A 20,647-nucleotide genomic window follows, 5' to 3' on the forward strand; every position below is an offset into this window, starting at 1 on the left:
GCCTAGCCATTTTCTGTGTTTGACTTCAACATTGTGTACCTAGTTCAGTGCAAATAGCCTACTAATAACTATGCATACTATATTACTCACACACTCTGCATATTTACCTGTGTGCTAATTCATTTTTATGTTTATTTCTGTACTTTTCAGTTTTACAAAATTACCTGTGACTTCAGTAAACACAAGAAAAGTCAAGCCTTGTCTCTTATTGGAGGATCTCAGAAACTGTTAACTAGCTGTCTAGCTGCACATAGGCACGTGTTGCAAGGGCAGCACAGTAAAAAGACAAATGTACGGCGGGCTCAAGCACACAAGATAATAATCAGCAATCATGAGTCTACGCTCAGGAAAGAAATACACATTGGATACTAATGAACAAGAAGAGGAGAGGGGGGCTTCAGAGCTCCTGACACTAACAAGACAACAGGATGAGCATGAAGCATCCGAAGCAGCATCTGTCAAGTCTTCTCACAAGTCTTCAGTCAAATCTAAATCTAAAGCATCCTCTAAGACATCCAGTAAGTCATCACGATCCTCAATAGCATCTTTATATGTAAAAGCACAGGCTAAGGCAAAGGCTGCTCAGGCTGAAGTTGCATTTGCTAAACAACAAGCTGAAGTGATTAAACAAAGGGCTGAACTTGATGGCACCTTCCTTATTCTCCAGTCTCAGAGGGCTGCTGCTGCTGCCTCTGCTGAAGCCGCAGCCTACCAGGAAGCTGTGGAGAGTGAAAGTGAGGACGAATACCAGGAAGTGCTAGAACACCCTGTTCTACAACAAGCTCTCAACTCAGCACAACTTACCAGAGAGTACGTGCAGCAGCATGCTAATCAAACACTGATGCCCCCTGCTCTACAACAATCTGTCACCCCAGCACAACATGCTAATCAAACACCATTGCCCCCGGTTCTTCAGCAGCCTCTCAACTCAGCGCAACGTGCTAAAGAATACGTCCAGCAGCTTCCCAAACACTCACCAGTGAGTTCACCTGAGATGGACGAGAAGCCTTTAAGAACCCCTGGCGCTAATCCAGCTGTTGACAACGGCACCCATGTTAACCAACCTCCAGAGTATGGAAGTGTTGAAATTAAAAGAGAAGAGCCAACAAAGAGCACACAACCAACCAAGACATACTTCAATCTTCCTCAACACTCAAGCAATCCCTTTAAAGACTACTACTCACCTGAGCCTCCAGGTGCACAAGACTTTGCTAGATACCTGATACGCAGAGAAGTGATCAGTTCAGGTCTTCTTCAATTTGACGATCGACCTGAACATTACATGTCATGGAAAGCGTCCTTTCACAGTTCAACTAAGGACTTAAATCTGTCAGCCAGGGAAGAATTGGACCTGATGACAAAATGGCTTGGGCCTGAGTCATCAGAACAGGCAAAAACCATCCGCTCTGTATATGTTCTCAAACCTGCAGCAGGCCTCTACACCGTCTGGCAACGTCTGGAAGAATGTTATGGGGCGCCAGAGGTCATCGAAGATGCACTGCTAAAAAAGATTGACAACTTTCCAAAACTAAATAACGGAGACAATATCAAGCTAAGAGAACTAGGTGACATTCTCTTGGAATTGGAATGTGCCAAAGAGGATGGTTACCTAACAGGCCTCTTATATTTGGATACACCTCGTGGGGTAAAACCCATTGTGGAGAAACTCCCATACAGCCTCCAGGAGAAATGGAGAGCTCTGGGATCCAAGTACAAAGAGGAGAATGCAGTGACTTTTCCACCTTTTTGTGTCTTCTCCAGGTTCGTGAGAAACCAGGCAGAGGTGAGGAATGATCCAAGCTTCTTTTCTTCCACATCCGACAGTTATTGTACATCACAAACGGAGAAACCTGCAAAGTCCAGCTGGAAAGCCTCTGTAAGTGCACACAAGACTGATGTTGATGCAGAATCACTGGATGATAGCGACAACATACCTGTTCAACAGAAATTGGAGGGACCAGATAGGCAATGTCCTATACACAAGATGCCCCACCCACTGAAAAAGTGTAAAGTATTCAGAGGAAAACCCATGGAAGAACGCAAAACATACCTGAGAGAGAACAGAATTTGCTACAGATGCTGTGGGTCCACGCTACACGTGGCAAAAGACTGCAAGGTGGCAATAATGTGCTTTGAGTGTAATAGCGACAAACACACCACTGCCTTGCATCCAGGTCCTCCTCCACAAGAGGCTTCAGAGAGTATTCAGGCTGACAAACAAGACAGCGGGGAGCCAAGTGGGAGTACAGTCACCTCAAGTTGCACAAAGATATGTGTAAGTGGAGAAAGCCCACGCTCCTACTCCAAGATCTGTTTGGTAAAAGTACATCCTGCAGGCAAAAAAGAGAGCGCTATTAGGATGTATGCAGTGCTCGATGAGCAAAGTAACAAGTCTCTTGCCAAGACAGAGTTTTTTGACCTCTTCAAGGTCGAGGCCAATTCATCTCATTATACACTGAGAACCTGTTCAGGGAGAACAGAGACGTCAGGTAGAAGAGCTAGTAACTTCATCATCGAGTCTATTGATGGAAAATTACAACTTCCTTTACCAACCCTAATGGAGTGTGACATGGTTCCTGATGATAGGACAGCAATACCTTCCTTTACCAACCCTAATGGAGTGTGACATGGTTCCTGATGATAGGACAGCAATACCTTCCTTTACCAACCCTAATGGAGTGTGACATGGTTCCTGATGATAGGACAGCAATACCTTCCTTTACCAACCCTAATGGAGTGTGACATGGTTCCTGATGATAGGACAGCAATACCTTCCTTTACCAACCCTAATGGAGTGTGACATGGTTCCTGATGATAGGACAGCAATACCTTCCTTTACCAACCCTAATGGAGTGTGACATGGTTCCTGATGATAGGACAGCAATACCTTCCTTTACCAACCCTAATGGAGTGTGACATGGTTCCTGATGATAGGACAGCGATACCTTCCTTTACCAACCCTAATGGAGTGTGACATGGTTCCTGATGATAGGACAGCAATACCTTCCTTTACCAACCCTAATGGAGTGTGACATGGTTCCTGATGATAGGACAGCAATACCTTCCTTTACCAACCCTAATGGAGTGTGACATGGTTCCTGATGATAGGACAGCAATACCTTCCTTTACCAACCCTAATGGAGTGTGACATGGTTCCTGATGATAGGATACCAACCCTAATGGAGTGTGACATGGTTCCTGATGATAGGACAGCAATACCTTCCTTTACCAACCCTAATGGAGTGTGACATGGTTCCTGATGATAGGACAGCAATACCTTCACCAGAAATTACACAGCATCACTCCCACCTACGGCCAATTGCCAAGAAGATGCAACCTGTGGACCCAGACGCTCCAATCCTCTTGCTCTTAGGAAGGGACATCTTAAGGGTACACAAGGTGCGCGAGCTAATAAACGGGCCCCACAATGCTCCTTACGCACAGCGACTAGACCTAGGATGGGTCGTCGTGGGTGAAGCATGCTTGGGAACAGTCCACAAACCATCAGAGGTCAATGTATACAAAGCAAACGTGCTGCAAAATGGTCACACATCCTGTTTCAGCCCATACACAAAAAGCATCCAAGTGACTGAAGGCTACAGTAGTATGATACAGCATCCTGGTTCAACCTCCCCTGCCTGTAAGGAAGATGCAGGTCCCACAGAGAGGACAGACAACCTTGGATGCTCTGTGTTAAAACAGTCCAAGGATGACGACAAATCAGCACTACACATGGATGACAGAATGTCCCTGACCATCATGGACAAACATGTCTATCAGAGCAGCTCAAACTGAGCTGATTGAATCTATGTCAACTGACAACTTCACCAATGCTCTGAAGAACAGAATTGTGAAGATGTTTCTGAGGCCAGTCTCAGAGTTCATAGTTCCCCTGTCAGAGATTTATTGAACTCTTATGTTGCTACTTGCATCCAAGGACATTCCCTTAATGTTGATGTATCTATAGTGATACAATGTTATTGTACCAAAGCGGGGAGTGTGCTGCCTTTGGAATGGCAGTTTGGTTAAAATTCATAATTCTGTCATTTAATTAAGTAAGTTAAAAGGTGTACCAGTTCTTACTGTTTTTACTGCCCTCCAGTGGTGGAAGTAGAAAGTGAAACTAAACTCAGAGTCAGCATTTCCCCATGAAACAGTGAGCTGTGCGCATGGTCTGCTAATAATTCTTCTTTAATGCTTTTGCCTTGGACATTATTGTCTGTAAGTACTTTGAAGTTCTAGTTAATCGGTTCAAAGATTATATTTCATGTAGAATGTGATGTTTGCAGAATACCTTTGTAGCTGGTTATTTTGTGTTTGGAAATTGTGTAAACACATGTGGTCTGCATGTTAGTTTACTGCTGCAGTAGCAGTAGCCTAGCCATTTTCTGTGTTTGACTTCAACATTGTGTACCTAGTTCAGTGCAAATAGCCTACTAATAACTATGCTTACTGTATTACTCACACACTCTGCATATTTACCTGTGTGCTAATTCATTTTTATGTTTATTTCTGTACTTTTCAGTTTTACAAAATTACCTGTGACTTCAGTAAACACAAGAAAAGTCAAGCCTTGTCTCTTATTGGAGGATCTCAGAAACTGTTAACTAGCTGTCTAGCTGCACATAGGCACGTGTTGCAAGGGCAGCACAGTTAGTATTAGTAAAGGTAGTAAAGCTAGTATTCTCACCACCGCGCGGTCCCACACCACGGACATTCTCTCCTCCACTCCCGTCACTCCTTCGGGGATCAGAGTGAAGTCATCTTTACCCACAGCTTTCTGACTGGTCGAGAAGCCACAGTGAGCACTGGACACCACCTGCAGGTCCCCACTGGAATTACACACAATACCATACATGCTGTAGTGTTAAGTCTCACGCGTTGCCGGATTGTTGACGTTCAAAATGCTTCCGTCATACAGTCTGGAGGACCGGAAGCTCTGATCATGAGTAAAATATAAATGCTTCCGTCGTACAGTCTGGAGCAATGGAAGCTCTGATCATGAGTAAAATATAAATGCTTCCGTCGTACAGTCTGGAGCAACGGAAGCTCTGATCATGAGTAAAATATAAATGCTTCCGTCGTACAGTCTGGAGCAACGGAAGCTCTGATCATGAGTAAAATATAAATGCTTCCGTCGTACAGTCTGGAGCAACGGAAGCTCTGATCATGAGTAAAATATAAATGCTTCCGTCGTACAGTCTGGAGCAACGGAAGCTCTGATCATGAGTAAAATATAAATGCTTCCGTCGTACAGTCTGGAGCGACGGAAGCTCTGATCATAAGTAAAAAATAAATGCTTCCGTCGTACAGTCTGGAGCAACGGAAGCTCTGTCGTAGAATTTTAGATGTAAACATTTAATAATACCCCTTTATAAAAGAGTATCTCCTCTAAATCATTTCCTCTGAGATTATCTCATCTGTCACACCCCTGTGGTGCTGTTTGTTTTACTCTGTTACTGTGCCCTGTGGTGCTGTTTGTTTACTCTGTTACTGTCCCCTGTGGTGCTGTTGTTTACTCTGTTACTGTCCCCTGTGGTGCTGTTTGTTTTACTCTGTTACTGTCCCCTGTGGTGCTGTTTGTTTAGTCTGTTACTGTCCCCTGTGGTGCTGTTTGTTTACTCTGTTACTGTCCCCTGTGGTGCTGTTGTTTACTCTGTTACTGTCCCCTGTGGTGCTGTTTGTTTACTCTGTTACTGTCCCCTGTGGTGCTGTTTGTTTACTCTGTTACTGTCCCCTGTGGTGCTGTTTGTTTACTCTGTTACTGTCCCCTGTGGTGCTGTTTGTTTTACTCTGTTACTGTCCCCTGTGGTGCTGTTGTTTACTCTGTTACTGTCCCCTGTGGTGCTGTTGTTTACTCTGTTACTGTCCCCTGTGGTGCTGTTTGTTTTACTCTGTTACTGTCCCCTGTGGTGCTGTTGTTTACTCTGTTACTGTCCCCTGTGGTGCTGTTGTTTACTATGTTACTGTCCCCTGTGGTGCTGTTGTTTACTCTGTTACTGTCCCCTGTGGTGCTGTTTGTTTACTCTGTTACTGTCCCCTGTGGTGCTGTTTGTTTACTCTGTTACTGTCCTCTGTGCTGCTGTTGTTTACTATGTTACTGTCCCCTGTGGTGCTGTTGTTTACTCTGTTACTGTCCCCTGTGGTGCTGTTTGTTTACTCTGTTACTGTCCCCTGTGGTGCTGTTTGTTTACTCTGTTACTGTCCTCTGTGCTGCTGTTGTTTACTCTGTTACTGTCCCCTGTGGTGCTGTTGTTTACTCTGTTACTGTCCCCTGTGGTGCTGTTGTTTACTCTGTTACTGTCCCCTCTGGTGCTGTTTGTTTACTCTGTTACTGTCCCCTGTGGTGCTGTTTGTTTACTCTGTTACTGTCCCCTGTGGTGCGGTTTGTTTCACTGTTACTGTCCCCTGTGGTGCTGTTGTATACTCTGTTACTGTCCCCTGTGGTGCTGTTTGTTTACTCTGTTACTGTCCCCTGTGGTGCTGTTTGTTTACTCTGTTACTGTCCCCTGTGGTGCTGTTTGTTTACTCTGTTACTGTCCCCTGTGGTGCTGTTTGTTTACTCTGTTACTGTCCCCTTTGGTGCTGTTTGTTTACTCTGTTACTGTCCCCTTTGGTGCTGTTTGTTTACTCTGTTACTGTCCCCTGTGGTGCTGTTGTTTACTCTGTTACTGTCCCCTGTGGTGCTGTTTGTTTTACTCTGTTACTGTCCCCTGTGGTGCTGTTGTTTACTCTGTTACTGTCCCCTGTGGTGCTGTTGTTTACTCTGTTACTGTCCCCTGTGGTGCTGTTTGTTTACTCTGTTACTGTCCCCTGTGGTGCTGTTTGTTTACTCTGTTACTGTCCCCTTTGGTGCTGTTTGTTTACTCTGTTACTGTCCCCTTTGGTGCTGTTTGTTTACTCTGTTACTGTCCCCTGTGGTGCTGTTGTTTACTCTGTTACTGTCCCCTGTGGTGCTGTTTGTTTACTCTGTTACTGTCCCCTGTGGTGCTGTTTGTTTACTCTGTTACTGTCCCCTGTGGTGCTGTTTGTTTACTCTGTTACTGTCCCCTGTGGTGCTGTTGTTTACTCTGTTACTGTCCCCTGTGGTGCTGTTGTTTACTCTGTTACTGTCCCCTGTGGTGCTGTTGTTTACTCTGTTACTGTCCCCTGTGGTGCTGTTTGTTTACTCTGTTACTGTCCCCTGTGGTGCTGTTTGTTTACTCTGTTACTGTCCCCTGTGGTGCTGTTGTTTACTCTGTTACTGTCCCCTGTGGTGCTGTTGTTTACTCTGTTACTGTCCCCTGTGGTGCTGTTGTTTACTCTGTTACTGTCCCCTGTGGTGCTGTTTGTTTACTCTGTTACTGTCCCCTGTGGTGCTGTTGTTTACTCTGTTACTGTCCCCTGTGGTGCTGTTTGTTTACTCTGTTACTGTCCCCTGTGGTGCTGTTTGTTTACTCTGTTACTGTCCCCTGTGGTGCTGTTTGTTTACTCTGTTACTGTCCCCTGTGGTGCTGTTTGTTTACTCTGTTACTGTCCCCTGTGGTGCTGTTTGTTTACTCTGTTACTGTCCCCTGTGGTGCTGTTTGTTTACTCTGTTACTGTCCCCTGTGGTGCTGTTTGTTTACTCTGTTACTGTCCCCTGTGGTGCTGTTGTTTACTCTGTTACTGTCCCCTGTGGTGCTGTTTGTTTACTCTGTTACTGTCCCCTGTGGTGCTGTTTGTTCACTCTGTTACTGTCCCCTGTGGTGCTGTTTGTTTACTCTGTTACTGTCCCCTGTGGTGCTGTTTGTTTACTCTGTTACTGTCCCCTGTGGTGCTGTTGTTTACTCTGTTACTGTCCCCTGTGGTGCTGTTTATTATCTCATCTGTCACAGCCCTGTGGTGCTGTTGTTTACTCTGTTACTGTCCCCTGTGGTGCTGTTTGTTTACTCTGTTACTGTCCCCTGTGGTGCTGTTTGTTTTACTGTTACTGTCCCCTGTGGTGCTGTTTGTTTACTCTGTTACTGTCCCCTGTGGTGCTGTTTGTTTTACTGTTACTGTCCCCTGTGGTGCTGTTTGTTTACTCTGTTACTGTCCCCTGTGGTGCTGTTTGTTTACTCTGTTACTGTCCCCTGTGGTGCTGTTTGTTTACTCTGTTACTGTCCCTTGTGGTGCTGTTGTTTACTCTGTTACTGTCCCCTGTGGTGCTGTTTGTTTACTCTGTTACTGTCCCCTGTGGTGCTGTTTGTTTACTCTGTTACTGTCCCCTGTGGTGCTGTTTGTTTACTCTGTTACTGTCCCCTGTGGTGCTGTTGTTTACTCTGTTACTGTCCCCTGTGGTGCTGTTGTTTACTCTGTTACTGTCCCCTGTGGTGCTGTTGTTTACTCTGTTACTGTCCCCTGTGGTGCTGTTTGTTTACTCTGTTACTGTCCCCTGTGGTGCTGTTGTTTACTCTGTTACTGTCCCCTGTGGTGCTGTTTGTTTACTCTGTTACTGTCCCCTGTGGTGCTGTTTGTTTACTCTGTTACTGTCCCCTGTGGTGCTGTTTGTTTACTCTGTTACTGTCCCCTGTGGTGCTGTTTGTTTACTCTGTTACTGTCCCCTGTGGTGCTGTTTGTTTACTCTGTTACTGTCCCCTGTGGTGCTGTTTGTTTACTCTGTTACTGTCCCCTGTGGTGCTGTTTGTTTACTCTGTTACTGTCCCCTGTGGTGCTGTTGTTTACTCTGTTACTGTCCCCTGTGGTGCTGTTTGTTTACTCTGTTACTGTCCCCTGTGGTGCTGTTTGTTCACTCTGTTACTGTCCCCTGTGGTGCTGTTTGTTTACTCTGTTACTGTCCCCTGTGGTGCTGTTTGTTTACTCTGTTACTGTCCCCTGTGGTGCTGTTGTTTACTCTGTTACTGTCCCCTGTGGTGCTGTTTATTATCTCATCTGTCACAGCCCTGTGGTGCTGTTGTTTACTCTGTTACTGTCCCCTGTGGTGCTGTTTGTTTACTCTGTTACTGTCCCCTGTGGTGCTGTTTGTTTTACTGTTACTGTCCCCTGTGGTGCTGTTTGTTTACTCTGTTACTGTCCCCTGTGGTGCTGTTTATTTTACTGTTACTGTCCCCTGTGGTGCTGTTTGTTTACTCTGTTACTGTCCCCTGTGGTGCTGTTTGTTTACTCTGTTACTGTCCCCTGTGGTGCTGTTTGTTTACTCTGTTACTGTCCCTTGTGGTGCTGTTGTTTACTCTGTTACTGTCCCCTGTGGTGCTGTTTGTTTACTCTGTTACTGTCCCCTGTGGTGCTGTTTGTTTACTCTGTTACTGTCCCCTGTGGTGCTGTTGTTTACTCTGTTACTGTCCCCTGTGGTGCTGTTTGTTTTACTCTGTTACTGTCCCCTGTGGTGCTGTTGTTTACTCTGTTACTGTCCCCTGTGGTGCTGTTGTTTACTCTGTTACTGTCCCCTGTGGTGTTGTTTGTTTACTCTGTTACTGTCCCCTGTGGTGTTGTTTGTTTACTCTGTTACTGTCCCCTGTGGTGCTGTTTGTTTACTCTGTTACTGTCCCCTGTGGTGCTGTTGTTTACTCTGTTACTGTCCCCTGTGGTGCTGTTTGTTTACTCTGTTACTGTCCCCTGTGGTGCTGTTTGTTTACTCTGTTACTGTCCCCTGTGGTGCTGTTTGTTTACTCTGTTACTGTCCTCTGTGCTGCTGTTGTTTACTCTGTTACTGTCCCCTGTGCTGCTGTTGTTTACTCTGTTACTGTCCCCTGTGGTGCTGTTTGTTTACTATGTTACTGTCCCCTGTGGTGCTGTTTGTTTACTCTGTTACTGTCCCCTGTGGTGCTGTTTGTTTACTCTGTTACTGTCCCCTGTGGTGCTGTTGTTTACTCTGTTACTGTCCCCTGTGGTGCTGTTGTTTACTCTGTTACTGTCCCCTGTGGTGCTGTTTGTTTACTCTGTTACTGTCCCCTGTGGTGCTGTTTGTTTACTCTGTTACTGTCCCCTGTGGTGCTGTTTGTTTTACTCTGTTACTGTCCCCTGTGGTGCTGTTTGTTTACTCTGTTACTGTCCCCTGTGGTGCGGTTTGTTTCACTGTTACTGTCCCCTGTGGTGCTGTTTGTTTACTCTGTTACTGTCCCCTGTGGTGCTGTTTGTTTACTCTGTTACTGTCCCCTGTGGTGCTGTTGTTTACTCTGTTACTGTCCCCTGTGGTGCGGTTTGTTTCACTGTTACTGTCCCCTGTGGTGCTGTTTGTTTACTCTGTTACTGTCCCCTGTGGTGCTGTTGTTTACTCTGTTACTGTCCCCTTTGGTGCTGTTTGTTTACTCTGTTACTGTCCCCTTTGGTGCTGTTTGTTTACTCTGTTACTGTCCCCTGTGGTGCTGTTGTTTACTCTGTTACTGTCCCCTGTGGTGCTGTTTGTTTTACTCTGTTACTGTCCCCTGTGGTGCTGTTGTTTACTCTGTTACTGTCCCCTGTGGTGCTGTTGTTTACTCTGTTACTGTCCCCTGTGGTGCTGTTTGTTTACTCTGTTACTGTCCCCTGTGGTGCTGTTTGTTTACTCTGTTACTGTCCCCTGTGGTGCTGTTTGTTTTACTCTGTTACTGTCCCCTGTGGTGCTGTTGTTTACTCTGTTACTGTCCCCTGTGGTGCTGTTGTTTACTCTGTTACTGTCCCCTGTGGTGCTGTTTGTTTACTCTGTTACTGTCCCCTGTGGTGCTGTTTGTTTACTCTGTTACTGTCCCCTGTGGTGCTGTTTGTTTACTCTGTTACTGTCCCCTGTGGTGCTGTTTGTTTACTCTGTTACTGTCCCCTGTGGTGCTGTTGTTTACTCTGTTACTGTCCCCTGTGGTGCTGTTTGTTTACTCTGTTACTGTCCCCTGTGGTGCTGTTTGTTCACTCTGTTACTGTCCCCTGTGGTGCTGTTTGTTTACTCTGTTACTGTCCCCTGTGGTGCTGTTGTTTACTCTGTTACTGTCCCCTGTGGTGCTGTTTATTATCTCATCTGTCACAGCCCTGTGGTGCTGTTGTTTACTCTGTTACTGTCCCCTGTGGTGCTGTTTGTTTACTCTGTTACTGTCCCCTGTGGTGCTGTTTGTTTTACTGTTACTGTCCCCTGTGGTGCTGTTTGTTTACTCTGTTACTGTCCCCTGTGGTGCTGTTTGTTTTACTGTTACTGTCCCCTGTGGTGCTGTTGTTTACTCTGTTACTGTCCCCTGTGGTGCTGTTTGTTTACTCTGTTACTGTCCCCTGTGGTGCTGTTTGTTTACTCTGTTACTGTCCCCTGTGGTGCTGTTTGTTTACTCTGTTACTGTCCCTTGTGGTGCTGTTGTTTACTCTGTTACTGTCCCCTGTGGTGCTGTTTGTTTACTCTGTTACTGTCCCCTGTGGTGCTGTTTGTTTACTCTGTTACTGTCCCCTGTGGTGCTGTTGTTTACTCTGTTACTGTCCCCTGTGGTGCTGTTTGTTTTACTCTGTTACTGTCCCCTGTGGTGCTGTTGTTTACTCTGTTACTGTCCCCTGTGGTGCTGTTGTTTACTCTGTTACTGTCCCCTGTGGTGTTGTTTGTTTACTCTGTTACTGTCAGCCTGTGGTGTTGTTTGTTTACTCTGTTACTGTCCCCTGTGGTGCTGTTTGTTTACTCTGTTACTGTCCCCTGTGGTGCTGTTTGTTTACTCTGTTACTGTCCTCTGTGCTGCTGTTGTTTACTCTGTTACTGTCCCCTGTGCTGCTGTTGTTTACTCTGTTACTGTCCCCTGTGGTGCTGTTGTTTACTCTGTTACTGTCCCCTGTGGTGCTGTTGTTTACTCTGTTACTGTCCCCTCTGGTGCTGTTTGTTTACTATGTTACTGTCCCCTGTGGTGCTGTTTGTTTACTCTGTTACTGTCCCCTGTGGTGCTGTTTGTTTACTCTGTTACTGTCCCCTGTGGTGCTGTTGTTTACTCTGTTACTGTCCCCTGTGGTGCTGTTGTTTACTCTGTTACTGTCCCCTGTGGTGCTGTTTGTTTACTCTGTTACTGTCCCCTGTGGTGCTGTTTGTTTACTCTGTTACTGTCCCCTGTGGTGCTGTTTGTTTACTCTGTTACTGTCCCCTGTGGTGCTGTTTGTTTTACTCTGTTACTGTCCCCTGTGGTGCTGTTTGTTTACTCTGTTACTGTCCCCTGTGGTGCTGTTTGTTTACTCTGTTACTGTCCCCTTTGGTGCTGTTTGTTTACTCTGTTACTGTCCCCTTTGGTGCTGTTTGTTTACTCTGTTACTGTCCCCTGTGGTGCTGTTGTTTACTCTGTTACTGTCCCCTGTGGTGCTGTTTGTTTACTCTGTTACTGTCCCCTGTGGTGCTGTTTGTTTACTCTGTTACTGTCCCCTGTGGTGCTGTTTGTTTACTCTGTTACTGTCCCCTGTGGTGCTGTTGTTTACTCTGTTACTGTCCCCTGTGGTGCTGTTTGTTTACTCTGTTACTGTCCCCTGTGGTGCTGTTTGTTTACTCTGTTACTGTCCCCTGTGGTGCTGTTTGTTTACTCTGTTACTGTCCCCTGTGGTGCTGTTTGTTTACTCTGTTACTGTCCCCTGTGGTGCTGTTTGTTTACTCTGTTACTGTCCCCTGTGGTGCTGTTGTTTACTCTGTTACTGTCCCCTGTGGTGCTGTTTGTTTACTCTGTTACTGTCCCCTGTGGTGCTGTTGTTTACTCTGTTACTGTCCCCTGTGGTGCTGTTTGTTTACTCTGTTACTGTCCCCTGTGGTGCTGTTTGTTCACTCTGTTACTGTCCCCTGTGGTGCTGTTTGTTTACTCTGTTACTGTCCCCTGTGGTGCTGTTGTTTACTCTGTTACTGTCCCCTGTGGTGCTGTTTATTATCTCATCTGTCACAGCCCTGTGGTGCTGTTGTTTACTCTGTTACTGTCCCCTGTGGTGCTGTTTGTTTACTCTGTTACTGTCCCCTGTGGTGCTGTTTGTTTTACTGTTACTGTCCCCTGTGGTGCTGTTTGTTTACTCTGTTACTGTCCCCTGTGGTGCTGTTTGTTTTACTGTTACTGTCCCCTGTGGTGCTGTTGTTTACTCTGTTACTGTCCCCTGTGGTGCTGTTTGTTTACTCTGTTACTGTCCCCTGTGGTGCTGTTTGTTTACTCTGTTACTGTCCCCTGTGGTGCTGTTTGTTTACTCTGTTACTGTCCCCTGTGGTGCTGTTGTTTACTCTGTTACTGTCCCCTGTGGTGCTGTTTGTTTACTCTGTTACTGTCCCCTGTGGTGCTGTTTGTTTACTCTGTTACTGTCCCCTGTGGTGCTGTTGTTTACTCTGTTACTGTCCCCTGTGGTGCTGTTTGTTTTACTCTGTTACTGTCCCCTGTGGTGCTGTTTGTTTACTCTGTTACTGTCCCCTGTGGTGCTGTTGTTTACTCTGTTACTGTCCCCTGTGGTGCTGTTTATTATCTCATCTGTCACAGCCCTGTGGTGCTGTTTGTTTACTCTGTTACTGTCCCCTGTGGTGCTGTTTGTTTACTCTGTTACTGTCCCCTGTGGTGCTGTTGTTTACTCTGTTACTGTTTGTTTACTCTGTTACTGTCCCCTGTGGTGCTGTTTGTTTACTCTGTTACTGTCCCCTGTGGTGCTGTTTGTTTACTCTGTTACTGTCCCCTGTGGTGCTGTTGTTTACTCTGTTACTGTCCCCTGTGGTGCTGTTGTTTACTCTGTTACTGTCCCCTGTGGTGCTGTTTGTTTACTCTGTTACTGTCCCCTGTGGTGCTGTTTGTTTACTCTGTTACTGTCCCCTGTGGTGCTGTTTGTTTACTATGTTACTGTCCCCTGTGGTGCTGTTTGTTTACTCTGTTACTGTCCCCTGTGGTGCTGTTTGTTTTACTCTGTTACTGTCCCCTGTGGTGCTGTTTGTTTACTCTGTTACTGTCCCCTGTGGTGCTGTTTGTTTACTCTGTTACTGTCCCCTGTGGTGCTGTTTGTTTTCTCTGTTACTGTCACCTGTGGTGCTGTTTGTTTACTCTGTTACTGTCCCCTGTGGTGCTGTTTGTTTACAGGGGTTGATGTTGGGGGCTATGTTGGGGGTTGATGTTGGGGGCTATGTTGGGGGCTATGTTGGGGGTTGATGTTGGGGGCTATGTTGGGGGCTATGTTGGGGGCTATGTTGGGGGTTGATGTTGGGGGCTATGTTGAATGCCTAAATTGTAAAATTGTAAATTGTAATGCTATGTTGGGGGCTATGTTGGGGGCTATGTTGGGGGTTGATGTTGGGGGCTATGTTGGATGCTATGTTGGGGGTTGATGTTGGGGGTTGATGTTGGGGGCTATGTTGGGGGTTGATGTTGGGGGTTGATGTTGGGGGCTATGTTGGGGGCTATGTTGGGGGCTATGTTGGGGGCTATGTTGGGGGTTGATGTTGGGGGTTGATGTTGGGGGCTATGTTGGGGGCTATGTTGGGGGCTATGTTGGGGGTTGATGTTGGGGGTTGATGTTGGGGGCTATGTTGGGGGCTATGTTGGGGGCTATGTTGGGGGTTGATGTTGGGGGCTATGTTGGGGGTTGATGTTGGGGGTTGATGTTGGGGGCTATGTTGGGGGCTATGTTGGGGGCTATGTTGGGGGCTATGTTGGGGGTTGATGTTGGGCGTTGATGTTGGGGGCTATGTTGGGGGCTATGTTGGGGGCTATGTTGGGGGTTGATGTTGGGGGCTATGTTGGGGGCTATGTTGGGGGCTATGTTCCCAACATAGCCCCCAACATCCCGACTTCCTTGCATTTGGGTCCTGCTTGAAAACCACCCCTGACAGAATAATCCAACCCCAGCTACTCCTCTTTCACAACAGAGCTGAGAAGAGTTTTTGGTTCTCCAGTGTCCAGTGTACCCGAGCCCGTGCTGCCCAGCACCACCGAGCCTGTGCTGCCCAGTGCCCAGTGTTCAAGAGGCTCCACTGCTGCCCAGCGCTACAGTGACTCTGCCCCCAGTTTTGCCTGAGATTGTGTTGGCTGCTCCTTCCAACACCCTGTCTGTCCCCGCCTGTAAGTCTGTGTCCTCGTCTGTCCCCACCTGTGTCCAGTCTGTGTCCAGTCTGTGTCCTCGTCTGTCCCCGCCTCTGTCCTGTCTTCGCCCTCGTCTGTCCCCGCCTGTGTCCTCATCTGTCCCCGCCTCTGTCCTGTCTGCGCCCTCGTCTGTCGCCGCCTGTGTCCAGTCTGTGTCCTCGTCTGTCCCCGCCTGTGTCCAGTCTGTGTCCTCGTCTGTCCCCGCCTGTGTCCAGTCTGTGTCCTCGTCTGTCCCCGCCTGTGTCCAGTCTGTGTCCTCGTCTGTCCCCGCCTGTGTCCAGTCTGTGTCCTCGTCTGTCCCCGCCTGTGTCCAGTCTGTGTCCTCGTCTGTCCCCGCCTGTGTCCAGTCTGTGTCCTCGTCTGTCCCCGCCTGTGTCCAGTCTGTGTCCTCGTCTGTCCCCGCCTGTGTCCAGTCTGTGTCCTCATCTGTCCCCGCCTGTGTCCAGTCTGTGTCCTCATCTGTGTCCAGTCTGTGTCCTCATCTGTCCCGTCTGTGCCCTCGTCGGCTGCCCCCGCCTGTGTTCCACATGTTTACCCGGTCGTCGCCATCACCGACGTCGTGCCTGTATCCTCATCAACTTTCCTCGCCGATGCTCTGCCAGCGGACTATGCCGATGCCCGGCCAGACATCCTGTTGGCTGTCTCTGTTAACAGTCTGCCAGGAACCCTGTCCCTTTACCCTGCTGAAACCCCCGTTGAACATTCTGAACTGCCTCTGGTTGTCGCTGTTGAACCAAACCCAGTGTCCCCACAGCCACCAGACCCTTGTTCTGCCATTTTAGTGTCCTCCCAGCCACCAGACCCTTGTTCTGCCATTTCAGTGTCCCCACAGCCACCAGACCCTTGTTCTGCCATTTCAGTGTCCTCCCAGCCACCAGACCCTTGTTCTGCCATTTCAGTGTCCCCACAGCCACCAGACCCTTGTTCTGCCATTTTAGTGTCCCCACAGCCACCAGACCCTTGTTCTGCCATTTCAGTGTCCCCACAGCCACCAGACCCTTGTTCTGCCATTTCAGTGTCCCCACAGCCAACAGACCCTTGTTCTGCCCTCCCAGTGTCCCCACAGACACCGGAACCCTGTTCTGTTCTCCCAGTGTCCCCTCAGCCACCAGACTCCTGTTCTGACCTCCCAGTGTTTCCCCAGCCATGTGAGGCCTGTTGTGTTCTCCCAGTGTCCCCTCAGCCACCAGACTCCTGTTCTGACCTCCCAGTGTTTCCCCAGCCATGTGAGGCCTGTTGTGTTCTCCCAGTACCCCTTCAACCACCTGACCAATGTTCTTCTCCACCTATGCCCCTGTCACAGTGTCCGCTACCCCAGTCCCTGTCTCCATGTCCTCCTGAGCCTTTGACCCCATGCTCTACAGAGCCATTATGTCCCAGCCCTCTTCAGCCTCTTTGCCCTAGCACTGCTCATAGTCCCGTTTCTAGCCCTGTCCCTGGCCACCTTTCTTCCCCAGGTTTGCAGCCTTTCTCCCCTGTGTCCCAGTATGCCAGCCCCTTTGTTCCCCAAGCTACTTCCTCTTCCCAGCCTCCTCTGTTCCGTTCTAGAATGTCCTGCCCTTTGGTGGAGGGTTCGCTTGGTCTGCCTACTGCTCTCCCTTTCTGTTTGTCTGCCTGTCTCTCTCTCTGTGTGTCTGCTAGTCCGTCTGTCTACCCCCCAGTCCTCCTGTCTACCCTCTAACTTTCGTTCCCGCCTGATGTTGTGTGAGATCACCTGTTTGTCCGTTTGCCTGCCTGTGTGTCAGTTAATCTGCTTGTCTATGTGGCTATCTGCATGTCTGTCTGTATGTTTTCCCACTTGTCTTTCAATGTGATTCCGGTTGTATGGTTGTGCGTTTCGCTGTCTCTCTTTGTCTGTCCTGTGGAATGTCTGTAGCCTGCAGTGTTTTCCTGGTTCCTTGTAGTTTGTCTGCTTTTCACCTAGTTGTGTGATGCCTGTTTGGATGTCTTTGCCCTTGTGTGCGTCTTCTTGATTGCTTCTGTGCGTGATTCCTACTCGGTCTTGTCTCTTTTCTGCCCGTTTCTTGTCACCTTTTCCTTGCCAGTGTCCTCTGTCCCTCTCTCTGTTCTGTATTGGTCAGTCATCCCCAGCCCCTCTCCACCCTGCCTTAGTGCCCAGCCCCTGGCTCTTTGCTCCAGTCCAGTTCTGTTTCCGCCCTGCCCCCTCTGTCTTGCCCTGTCCCTCCAGTTCAGTCCTGTCCCTCAGTGCAGTGCCCTGGTCCCTCCGCTTGACCACCTCCCGTTTGTTGTTTTTTTGGGGCGTCTGGGGATCCGCCCCTTTGAAGGGGGGTATTGTCAGGATCTGCCTTCTGTGTGTTGTGTTTGGTGTTCCTGCATCTTATTTTGAAGTGATGCTTTTGTGGTTCCTGTCCTCCTTTTGTAGTAGTTTCCTGCCTTGTCTCACCTTCCCTGATTTTTGGTTCTTTGTTTCACCTGTGTCTTGTTTTCCCCTCAGCCAATCCTTGTGTTGATTTGATTTGAGTTCACCTGTGTCCTGTTAATCTTGTGCCTATTTAAGCCCTGTGTTTGGTTGTGTTCTCTGTTGGATTATTGTCTTGTCACCTGAGTTCCTAGTCTGTTTTATGTTTGCTAGTGTTGCACTACTGCAGGTCTTTGTTTGAATAAAGACTTCTAAGATCCCGACCTCCTTGCATTTGGGTCCTGCTTGAAAACCACCCCTGACAATTTTGACCTGAGATCAGATTCTAAAAATGTCTTCTACATCCTGACAGTTTTCTGAAAAAGCTATGTTTCTATGTCAGTCGTTCTTCGATTTTTCAAAAATAGCAGACCTACAAGCTCGTATGGCGCGTTATGAGCTTGTAGATCTGCTATTTTTCAATAGCTAAAGCATAACATAATGCTAACACCAAAAGGGGTTCCCGCCCAAAATGGGTTAACATGTGCAGGTTGGTGCCTTGCATGGTTTCCTCTGCCATCGGTGTGTGTGTGTGTGTGTGTGTGTGTGTGTGTGTGTGTGTATTCAGTGTACTTGTACCATGCCAGTAGAGATACCAGGTACTGGGGAGTACTCGGGTCGGGGTTGAGGGGCGGGCTCATAACGTGGGCGGCGGCCTTGACCCAGTCTTTCGACCAATAGTTGGAGCCGTCCGTGGCCAGGCTCGCTGTGATTGGCTCTCCATACACAACCATGCCTGGAAAAGACGCAACAACAAATAGTCCAATCAGTGACCAGGTCCACTGGTCCTTTGGTCCAATCAAAGAGTTCTTCTTCTTATTTTTTCATTATTCTTTTTGTCCATGAATTTGTAACCCATTTTTTCACCCAGTGTCAATTATTTAATGTAATCCTGGACGCTACACTTCCTCTGCCAACCTGGGGAGAGCTCACTTTATTAAACTAACAGACTTGTCCCTTATTGGATAGCATTAATAATAATACATATAAATAAATAAAGCTTTCATTCACACCCTTCTTGTTAATAAAGTTCTTGTTAATAAAGTTCTTGTTAATAAAGTTCTTGTTAATAAAGTTCTCACCCTTCTTGTTAACCCATTCAGACCGTACGAGGTGTGTACACGTCATAACTAACCCAACCGACGGGTTGACGAGGTGTGTACACGTCATAACTAACCCAACCGACGGGTTGACGAGGTGTGTACACGTCATAACTAACCCTAACCGACGGGTTGACGAGGTGTGTACACGTCATAACTAATCCAACCGACGGGTTGACGAGGTGTGTACACGTCATAACTAACCCAACCGACGGGTTGACGAGGTGTGTACACGTCATAACTAACCCTAACCGACGGGTTGACGAGGTGTGTACACGTCATAACTAATCCAACCGACGGGTTGCTAGGACATTAAAAAATAGCAGACCTACAAGCTCGTAGCGCGCCACTCGGTGGCGCGCTACGAGCTTGTAGATCTGCTATTTTTCAATAGCATGTTCAATGATATCAAACGAGAGAAGAATATTCAGATTTTTTTATGAATAAAGAAACTTTTCTCACCCTTCTTGCGGGCCTTGGCGATGACATCAGCAGCTGACTTGCTCATCACCTATTGGTCACGAAGAGATGTAAACAAACATGATGTAAACAACATGACACACCTTGGTGATGATGTAACGTTTACCTTGGTGATGTAATGATGATGTAATGTTTACCTTGGTGATGTAATGGTGATGTAATGTTTACCTTGGTGATGTAATGATGATGTAATGTTTACCTTGGTGATGTAATGATGATGTAATGTTTACCTTGGTGATGTAATGATGATGTAATGTTTACCTTGGTGATGTAATGTTTACCTTGGTGATGTAGAGAGGACAATTGGCTTGTTTAGCGATGGTGATGGCCCGATACACCGCCTCCGCTTGTACCTGATGTAAACAACACAATGTAAACAACACAATGTAAACAACAAGATGTAAACAACACAATGTAAACACAATGTAAACAACACAATGTAAACAACAAGATGTAAAAAACACAATGTAAACGCAATGTAAACAACACAATGTAAACAACACAATGTAAACACAATGTAAACAACACAATGTAAACACAATGTAAACAACACAATGTAAACAACACAATGTAAACTTGTACCTGATGTAAACAACACAATGTAAACTTGTACCTGATGTAAACAACACAATGTAAACAACACAATGTAAACAACAAAATGTAAACTTGTACCTGATGTAAACACAATGTAAACAACACAATGTAAACAACACAATGTAAACAACACAATGTAAACTTGTACCTGATGTAAACAACACAATGTAAACTTGTACCTGATGTAAACACAATGTAAACAACACAATGTAAACAACACAATGTAAACAACACAATGTAAACTTGTACCTGATGTAAACAACACAATGTAAACAACACAATGTAAACTTGTACCTGATGTAAACACATAGAAATCTACATCTTTATCTGGAAGGGCTAAGATATGGCAGTATCATTTTATTCAGTTGTTGGGGTTAAGATGGAGAATCATTTTATTCGGTTGTTGGGGTTAAGTTGGAGTATCATTTTATGGGTGCAGTACTTAGTTTAGACAGTTTTTGGTTTAGACTAGTCATTGGTTAGACCAGTCATTAGTCCTACAACTACAACCTATCTCAAAACCTCACCCTAAACCTAACCTCCCACGGGGCAGCACACCTAAACCTAAACACACGTGTGTGTGTGTGTGTGTGTGTGTGTGTGTGTGTGTGTGTGTGTGTGTGTGCGTGTGCGTGTGCGTGCGTGTGCGTGCGTGTGTGCGCGTACCTCTTCAGAGTGAGACAGGACGTGTCCTTCAGGTCCAGTAATTCCAAGTTCTAACAACCTCTTCTGTTCCTACAGACAGACAGACAGACAGACAGACAGACAGACAGACAGACAGACAGACAGACAGACAGACAGACAGACAGACAGACAGACAGAGATATTGTGATTGATATATGAAATATCAACCTTTGGTGGAACGTATTATAGCCTATGGGATATAATTGTCAACTTATGGTCCTTGTGTTTGGGAGTCTGGGTTCACAAGCATGTTTCATGTCCTTGAGTCTAGTAGTGTGAAGTAGTATTAGTCTAGTATCTAGTATCTAGTAGTAATAGTCTAGTAATGTGAAGTGGTATTATGTCATCAATATTTTTTCCTCTGTGCGTTAAGCATGTGTATCTGGGTATTACGCCTCTTG

At 46.8% G+C, this 20,647-nt stretch overlaps 1 protein-coding gene across 1 annotated transcript in view; it reads right to left on the reverse strand.

Moving 5' to 3' along the window:
- Positions 1–20,647, reverse strand: part of LOC306918995 (dihydropyrimidinase-related protein 2-like) — a 43,838-nt gene that overhangs the window by 13,453 nt on the left and 9,738 nt on the right. The window contains exons 7-11 of the mRNA XM_079531830.1: positions 20,229–20,297; positions 19,250–19,321; positions 18,951–18,999; positions 17,968–18,124; positions 4,691–4,832 (exon numbers count right to left, since the gene is read on the reverse strand). Of these exons, the coding sequence (XP_079387956.1) occupies positions 4,691–4,832; positions 17,968–18,124; positions 18,951–18,999; positions 19,250–19,321; positions 20,229–20,297 (489 nt within the window). The remainder of the gene's footprint in view (positions 1–4,690; positions 4,833–17,967; positions 18,125–18,950; positions 19,000–19,249; positions 19,322–20,228; positions 20,298–20,647) is intronic.

Source organism: Electrona antarctica, assembly GCF_951216825.1.
Source record: "Electrona antarctica genome assembly, contig: scaffold_54, whole genome shotgun sequence".
In the NCBI taxonomy this organism is placed as follows: Eukaryota; Metazoa; Chordata; class Actinopteri; order Myctophiformes; family Myctophidae; genus Electrona; species Electrona antarctica.